Here is a 9405-nt window from a genome sequence, read left to right on the forward strand (position 1 = left end):
AAGAACCTCACAGGGTTGTGGCTAGGACTTAGGAGAACTCACTACCTTTGTCTAGGCACCTTCCTACTCATGGCCCCAATGGGAATCCGTAGCCTTGTTATGCCCATCTCTCAGCCACAGGTCTCCTTGGGACGACATAGCCCGTATTTACCTTACAGTCCACATAGACTCTGTTCTGGATAATGAATGTTTGGACTCACTCGGACAGAGCCAGCCTTGTGTGGTTTCTCGATGCTGGTCTTCCACTGGCTGACAAAAGATTGAACAGTTCAGTTCAGCTCCCCCAGCTTTAAATGGATGTTTGTGTAAATGAGGACCCTTTATGATTTGGAATTCCATTGGTGAATGAGAAGGTTATGTGTATAAATGTGTATTAAGTTGCCATTTTGAGTATGTTGGCAGGGTCCCTGTCTAACCCCATGCTCCCTATACAACTGTGCAGGCTGTTAGCTCTGAGGAATTGCTGAGTGACCTGAACTCATTTGTCACCTACAGGAGAGATCAATAAGGCTTGCCTCAGACTGTAGCAAGTCTCAGTGGCCAAAAGGCTGCCTATGAATTTTGGCTTGTCCCCAGAAGCAGTGGCAAGGAGAAGGCTTCCATGTTGATGTCATGCTAATTCACAACCAACTCAGGACGTGGCCTGGGGGAGGCTTGCCATGTGGGGGTGGGGGAGAAAGGGGGGTTTGCCATGCTTCTTTGTCCTCATCATCATCCTCGCCACCAATTAATATCTGTCTGTGCTTCCTGTCCTAGGAGTTAGATGTCCTTGGAATTCAATGTATTTTTTCCGTGTGTGTGTGTGTTTAGATGAAAAGTAATTCACCACAAACTTATTCTCTCTGGTATTCAAATGTTCTCTAAACTGTGTAAGTGAGGCTAGTAATGGTTTCCTCTAGATAATAGTGGGATTAGTTTATAAATGCTTTTGAGATTGAATTGTCGGGTACCTGCTGCATAACTTGTTGTTATAGTTAAGTGCTGTTGAGTCGGTTCCGACTCATAGCAACCCTGTATAGGGTTTCCTAAGAGCTGCTGGTGGGTTTGAACTGCTGACCTTGTAGTTAGCAGTTCATTCATTACTTATCTTACAGTACCACACCAGGACTCTGTAGGACTTATGTTGTTGTTGTTAAGTGCTGTTGGATTGGTTCTGACCTATAGCGACCCTATAGAGGATTTCCAAGGAGCGACTGGTGAGCTTGAACCACTGACCTTGTGGTCCAAACTGACTTTGCAATCTAGAGTATCAACCCTTTATCCCCTAAGGTTCTCATCCCCCTAATTGCTCTCTCCCCAAGGTAGTGCCTGGGGATCTAGTGAGAAAGTTGTAACATAGGGATGATGAATAAGGATGAAAGAAAGAAAGGCAAGTTGATGCTGCTATCTACCTTTTATTTGGCAGTTTGATTTGACAGTTTGAGAGACACTTCAGAGTTTCAGTCTTTCCATGTTGAGACTCTGGGAAACCTGAAGCAGAATTCTGGTATTCCACCTGCTGTGCTTAATCAGAGCAGCTTCTAATTCTCAGCCTTTCTTAAATCTGCATGCCTGTCTCAGATACCTGACCAGCCAGCTCAGAGCTTCTGGGTAGGTTTTCCTGCACTTACTGACAACCTCTGCAGCCAGCCAAGCCGCACTCTTGGAAAACGGATTTAGGGTAATCCTCTTGGCTTGCCACACTGCTTTCCTTCCCAGATCAAAAGCTGGCAAGTTCAGAGGAGGAGCAAGCGGCCTGTGGTTCTCTCCAGTGCTGGTTTTGCCTTAGGTGAAAATGCATCTCTTGGTGGTGAGAGCAGTTTCTCCAACTACATTTCCAAAGATGCATTTTTATCAACCAGGCAATGTCAAGACAGCCAGCCCTTGGGATGAGAGAAAATTATACTAAGGAGGCTTGAGTTTGAGGCCTGTGGTTTGGAACTGTTCTTCCTTTTACTGTGATTTTTCCTTAGCACACTTAGGATAGTAAAGTGGCAGAGCAGATCCACTGTGAACCCCAGGCCACACATCCCAGCCCCAGTAAAAAGAAGAGGCCACCTTGTGGCAGAAAGGGGAATTATAATTTATTGGGTATCTCCCAAGGCTGATGTGAATAAAGGTGAATTAAAATGGATTTGCCTTTTCCACTTATCATCTGGGGGCGGGAGGGTTTCCATTTCCTTTCATGGGAGAGCTTGGGAATGATGTGGGGTTTCGTTCCTTAATTTAAGATAGAGAAAAATGTTTCTACCATGTTGCTTCTGTTTAAAGTAAGTCTAGTTTCTGTCCCTGCTTCTCTCCCCACTACTCTCGCCTCTCCCGCTGCCTGCATTGCTTCCCTCTGACTAGGTCCAAGGCGATGGTATGTACTAACTGCACTGCGCTGCTCTGTTCTGCTGCGTACATTCACATTCTAATCACAGGAAGAGAAAAGGAGAAATCACTCCGGCGCTGTTTTCTTGGGCACAGAAGAGGGTGTGTGGTAGGGAGCAGTGCACTGCCTCTCTGGGGTCTTAGTGCAGGTGGAGTTGTGGCCTGCATGGGTGCTACAAGCTCAACATCCTATTAAAGGGCTATGCGAGTTTCTGATTTGGCCTTTCCATAGTTACTTCTTTGTCCTTTGGAATTGCTTAATTCCTGGCCTCAGAAGGACCAGGTGGAGAACACCCATTTTACAATTGACACTAAGTACGCTTACAGCAGCGGCACAAATCTTTGTTTTGTATTTTGTCCACACTCTGCCACCCTGCCTCAGGGTCGTTAGATTCCAGAATGCTTCTTGGTCTTTGCCCCTTTTTGGCAAAAGGTACCTCTACGTTTGGAGGGCCCAGTCACTGGAAAAGCAAGCACTATCTGGACTGAGTCCGAGAGGGGCCTCCCAACCCAGGGCCAGAAAGCCAGGTGACTCCTTTCCCTGTGAGCAGCTGTTTCTGTGCTCCCTGAGGGGTATGTGTGTGAGAGAGAGAATGTAAAGAAGGCCCCACCCAAAGACAGAAACAGCTAGGGAGATGGTGAAGGGTTAAAAAATGATCATTGCTAACACTGCACTTTCTGATCTGTTGGCCTTGTCTGTGTACAGCCATTTGGGTTATAAGGGGGTAACATTGATTTGACATGTGAGTAATTTTTTAATCTGTGACTGAGAATTTGCATTAGAAAAGGAAACCTTCAAAGACTGATCATCCTCATGGGGTTTGCTTATTGCCTCGGGATTCTTTTTGACTCACAGTCTGAGGGGCGGGGAAGAGAAGTCAAGTCAGGCGCAGCTCTGAACTAGAAAAGAGTTGCCATCCATCCCTGGTGGTTCCTGGTTCCTCATTTCCCACCCTGCCCTGCCTGGGTGCCGAGGCCACCGCTGGTCCATAGGCTTGTGCTAGCCAAGCAGCCGCTGTTACTTCTCCTCCTCTGTTTCTGGCCCTGCATGCCCGGTCGTGCCCTCTGGTCGTGGTGGCTGCTACCTGAGCTTGAGCTGGGCTAACATGTTGTCTCTGCTGGTTTCTCCTCAGAACACGGCTCTAGATAAGGAGGGGCAGATTTTCGGCAGCAAGCATGGCCCCGATGGCAGCAGAGCGGCTCTGGAGCAGACCTCTCCAGCTCCTCCCTCGGCTGAGGGGTCTCCTGCCCGCCCCAATTCTCCCACCCCACCCTCCCCTCCTGCTGCCCCCGGCTGTGAGCGGGCTGGGACCTGGCGCCGCCACCGGGACTGAGCAGCCACTGGCCAGCCGGAGCCCTGTCCCTAGGTCTCCCATCACAGCGGCTCCTGCAGTCTTGTCTGTCTGCAGGCTGCCTTCAGGCTGCTCGGAGCCCTTCTTGTGGGCTCTCTGCCTCATCTGGTGCCCTGGACTCTGCCCTCCAGTACCTGGAGTGGGACACCTTGTCCACTTCAGGACAGATATTCAGAGAGACTCTCGTTTTAACTCATCCATGGTTTCAACTTAGTGGACTTCTTGCAGCCTCACTAGGAGAACACATGCAACCTTTATCCAGCATCAAATACATTTTTATAGAAACTACTCTTTGGATGAATCAAGAGCTCACCCTTATTTACGTAAACTCGGAACGCTCCTTTTTTTCTTACAAAGAACTTGCAACTGCATCTGCCCTTTTGTGAGTGTCCTGCCAGAGGGGCCAGGACACCTTCCTGAGCTGAGGCTTGTAAGAGGGGACTGGCTTTCTAATAAGGAAATGATCACTGACAGACATTGTGGTCAGCAGACTATGACTCCAGGCCTGAGAAGGGATCTCAGAGGCCCAGAGAGAATGTCACAACCATTAGACAACACGCTGGGTATTTATTTGTACACAGACCACAGGAGAAGGTCACCTTCTTCCCTAGACATTGTGTTCCCCCCTTCCCATCCTTTCCCATATTTATTAGGAAATGCTAATGAACTTTGGGTTCCTTCACGAGAGGCTTGGTGCATGCAGCGTCACCCTTGGCCACCTTGGCTTCTTCTCAGCACATCAGCTGCTAGCAGAGTGGAATAAGCGAGGTGTCTGTAGTGGCCACCAGTGTCTCCTTTCATCATCGGCTTTTTGTTCTGGAGCAGGGGCTGGAGACAAAGACCAAGGAAACACCAATGAGGCACAGTCAGGACTGGGGCCGGTCAGGTCCTCTGGGGCGTCTTCTGTTATTAACCTTCCGGAAGACTGCTGGCAGTTTTTCCTTTTTTCCCTACCCCCTTGCTCTTTTTAATAATTGTACATAACTATTGTATTTGTTTTACCTGCCCACCTTCTAAACTGGTGGGCCCTGTAGTTTATCCTTATTGTAAGATTTTGCCTTCTACAAGTGTACCCAACCTGTAATAAACTCTCCCTTCTTGAGAAAAAGCAATCGGGTGAGCCAATGCTTCTGTGTCTTTGTTTTGCAGGATGTATAATGAAAGCACGCCACCTGGGCTCTGGTTTCAGCAGGTGCTGCCATCTATGTTTGCTAAGGCTTGGGGCCATGGTGGGCTTAGGAAGACCATGTGCAGATACTCGTTGGTTGAGGTTTGATTGGTTACAGGCACAGAAAGTCATGTGGTAAGTTCAAGAATGCCCGTTGTCTTGCTGTCGATTCTAACTCATGATGACCCCACGTGTTACCGAGTAGAACTACTTTATAGCTTTTCCTGGCTGTAAACATTACAGAAGGAAATCACTAGGATTTTCTCCCACAGCACAGCACCTCTGGATCACCAGTCTTTACAACTGTTTGTTGTCTTCTATGCATAGGTTCCATATGAGCACAATTACATATTCTGGAATTCTCATTCTTAGCAAAGTTATCCATAATTTGTTACGATTCACACAGTCAAATGCCTTTGCATACTCAATGCAACAAAGATAAACAGTTTAGTTATTTTCTGCTTTCAGCAGACATCCAGCTGATATCAGCAATGTTAGCCCTTGTTCCAAGATCTCTTCTGAGTCCAACTTTAATTTCTGGCAGTTCCCCATCTGTGTACTGCTACAACCGGTTTTGAACTATCTTCAGCAAAATTTTACTTGCATGTGATATTAATGATATAGTTTGCTAATTTCCATATTCTGATGGATCACCTTTCTTTGGAATGGGCACAAATAATGGATCTCTTCCAGCTGGTTGGCCACATAACTGTCTTCCAAATTTCTTTGAAAGAGTGAGAGCTTCCAATGTTGCATCCATTTAGTGAAATGTCTCAATCGGTTTTCTGTCAATTTCTGGAGACTGGTTTTTGGCCAATGCTTTTGTGAAACTTGGATGTCTTCCTTAAGTACCACTGGTTCTTGATCATAGACTACCTCCTAAAAAGGTTGAATATTGACCAGTTCTTCAGTTCCTTGAGATTGATAAATTCTGAGTGTGTTCTCCATTTAGGTTTTCTAACTCAAGGTCTTTGCACATTTCATCATAATACTTTGTCTTTAAAATCTTAGGCTCAGTTCTTTTATGTCATCATTTATTCCTCTGATTTCAGTTACTCTGCATTCAAGAAGAAGTTTCAGAGTCAAGTTTCAGCTCAAGAATAAATAGGGGTTATTTATTCTTGGTGAACTGGTTAAGTGGTGGTGGTAGTTGTGTTCTGTTGAGTCATTTTTGACTCAGAGACCCTAGGTATAGGGTTTTTGAGGTTGTAAATCTTTATGGTAGCAGCAGAAAGCCTCATCTTTCTTGTATGAAACATCTGATGGATTCCAATTGCTGACCTTAAGGTTAACAGCTCAACTCATAACTCACTATGCTACCATGATTCCTTAAATGGTTATGTTGTTGTAAGTACTATTGGGCCAGTTCCGATTTATAGCAACCCTGTATAGGGTTTCCAAGGAGGGGCTGGTGAGTTTGAACAGCTGACCTTGCAGTTCAAACCATCCTTGAGGTCCAGTGCTTAAGTACTCAATCGTTAATCAAAAGGTTGGAGGTTTGAATACATTCAGAGGCACCCTGGAAGAAAGCCTTGTCCATCTTCTGTTGTTATTACAGACTTATAGTGACAGTATGCACAACAGAATGAAACAATGCCCAACATGGTGACAATCTCACAATTGTTGCTACACTTGAGCTTAGTGCTGCTACCACTGTACTAAGTTGAGTCCATCTTGTTGAGGGTCTTCCTCTTTTTCATTGACCTTCCACTTTACCAAGCATGATGTTCTTCTCCAGGGACTGTTCCCACCTGATAATATGTCTGAAGTATGAGAGACAAAGTCTGGCCATCCTGGCTTCTAAGGAGCATTCTGACTGTACTTCTTCCAACAGCTTTGTTCTTCTGGCAGTCCATGGTACTTTTAATATTCTCTTCCAAAACCATAACTCAAATGCATCAACTCTTCTGTGGTCTTCCTTATTCATTGTCCAACTTTCACATGCATGTGAAGTTATTGAAAATACCATGGCTTGGGTCAGGTACATTTGAGTCCTCACATTTATATCTTTGCTCTTGAACACTTGAACGAGGTTTTGTGCAGCAGATTTTCTGAACACAGTACGTCATTTGATTTCTTGACTGCTGCTTCCATGAGTGTTGATGGTTGATTTGAGCAAAAAGAAGCTTTTTAACAACTTCAATTTTTTCTCCACTTGTATAGATATTATTTATTGGTCCAGTGGTGAGGATTTTTGTTTTCTTTACATTGAAGTGCAACCCATACTGAAGGCTGTGGTCTTTGATCTTCATCAGTAAGTATTTTAAGTCTTTTTTTTTTTTTTTTTTCAGCAAACAAGGTTTTATCATCTGCGTATGGCAGATTGTTAATGAGTCTCCAATCCAGATGCCATGTTCTTCTTCATATAGTCCAACTTCTCAGATTATTTGCTCAGCATATGTATTGAATAAATATGGTGAAGAAATACAACCCTGGCACACACCTTTCCTAATTTTAAATCGCTATGTTCTCTTGTTATGTTCAAATGACTACCTCTTGATCTATGTACAAGTTCCTTATGAGCACAATTAAGTGTTATGGAATATTCATTCTCTGCAACATTATCCATACTTTTCATGATCCACAAAATCAAAAGCCTTTCCATAGTCCATAAAGCACAGGTAAACATCTTTTGGTATTCTCTGCTTTCAGCAAGATCCTTCTGACATCAGCAATGATACCTACCCCTCATTCTATGTTGCCATCTGAATCTGGCCTAAACCTCTGGCAGCTCCCTGTCAATGTACTGCTGCAGCTGTTTTTGAATTATATTAAGCGAAATTTTACTTATATGCTACATTAATGATATTGTCTGATGATTCCACACTCCGTTGGGCCCCCTCTTTGCAATGGACACAAATATGGATCTCTTTTCGATCAGTTAGCCAGGTAGCTGTCTTCCAGATTTCTTCGCATAGAAGAGTGAGTGTCTCCAATGCTGCCTCAGTTTATTGAAAGATTTCTATTAGTATTTCATTAATTCCTGGAGTGTTGTTCTTTGATAACATGCTCAGTATACCTTGGATTTAATCTTTCAATATCATTGACTTTTGTTCTTGAAATGGTTGAACACCGACCATTTCTTCTTGGAACAGTGACGCTGTGTATTACTTCCATATTCTTTTGATATTTTCTGCATCATTCAATATTTTGCCCATAGAATCCTTCAATATTGCAAGTCGAGGCTTGCATTTTTTTCTTCAGTTCTTTCAGCTTGAGTAATGCTGAGTGTGTTCTTTCTTCCCTTTTGTTTTCTAACTCCAGGTCTTTGCACATTTCATCATAATATTTGAGTTTGTTTTCTCAGGCTTCCCCGTATAAAGTTTTCTGTTCAGCTCTTTTACCTCCTCATTAATGGATATTTGCAGCATCTCTACACTGGATAGCAAATTACAGAGTCTTCTGACATCCATTTGATCTTTTTTTTTTTCTTCTTAAAGACCTTTTGCTTTCTGCCTATATTTTGTTCTTGATGTCATCCCACAATTCTTCTGGTTTGGTAATGCATCTAAGCTGTTCGTGAGATGATCTCTAAGTTCAAGTGGGATATATTCAAGGTAATATATTGTCTCTCGTGGACTACTTTTAATTTTCTTCAGCTTCAGGCTGAACTTGCATATGAGAAATTGATGGTCTGTTTCACAGTCTGCCCTTGGCTTGGTTTTGGCTGATGGTATGGAGCTTTTCCACAATCTCTTTCCATAGATGTAGTCAATTTGATTTCTGTGTATGCTATCTGGTGACGTCCATGTGTTTGTATAAAAGTTTAAAAGTTGTTTAAAAGGATTTGCAATAAAAAAAAAGTCATTTGTATTGCAAAATTCTGTCATGCAACCTCGAGCATCATTTGTGTCACCAAAGTCATATTGTCCAAGTAGGCATTAGTGAGTTGAAATGGACTTGTATTGGCCATTTTGAATTTGTCAATCACATGGGTTACTATGCCGGGAATGACAAACTCAAGAGGAATGGCATGGCAGTCTAATCAAAAAGAGTATTTCAAGATCTTGAAGAACAGAATCTGTGATGGGATAATATCCATACACTTACAAGGAAGATCAGTTAATACAACTACTCTTCAAATTTACACACAACCCACTACAGCCAGTGATGATGAAATTGAAGCCTTCTACCAATATTTTCAGTTGCATTGACCCTCCACTTTACAAATCATGACGTCTTCCTCCAAGGACTGCTCCTGCCTGATAATATGTCCAAAGTATGAGAGATGAAGTCTGGCCATCTTGGCATCCAAGGAGCATCTGGCTGTACTTCTACCAACATAGATTTGTTTTGTTCTTTTGGCAGCGCATGGTACTTTTAATATTCTCCAACACCATAACTCAAACGCATCAGTTCTTTTACGATCTTTATTCATTGTCCAACTTTCTATGGGTTCTATAACCTTCCTCTATGAATACATTTTTCCAGTAGCTGAAGAATTGCGTACACTTTGTGGTGAGCCCCATCTTTGTGTTGGAGTAAAGCTGTACTCCATAGGGTTTATAGTGGCTGATTGTTTGGGAAGGAGAT

General features: G+C 43.5%; 1 protein-coding gene across 2 annotated transcripts in view; it reads left to right on the forward strand.

The window, feature by feature from the left end:
• Window positions 1–3686, forward strand: part of DCLK2 (doublecortin-like kinase 2) — a 311156-nt gene extending 307470 nt beyond the window's left edge. For both annotated transcript variants that reach the window (XM_006870872.1, XM_006870873.1), the window contains one exon: window positions 3486–3686. In XM_006870872.1, coding sequence (XP_006870934.1) covers window positions 3486–3686 — 201 coding nt within the window. The remainder of the gene's footprint in view (window positions 1–3485) is intronic.
• The last annotated feature ends 5719 nt before the right edge of the window (window positions 3687–9405 follow it).

Source organism: Chrysochloris asiatica, unplaced genomic scaffold (genome assembly GCF_000296735.1).
Source record: "Chrysochloris asiatica unplaced genomic scaffold, ChrAsi1.0 scaffold00155, whole genome shotgun sequence".
NCBI lineage: Eukaryota > Metazoa > Chordata > Mammalia > Afrosoricida > Chrysochloridae > Chrysochloris > Chrysochloris asiatica.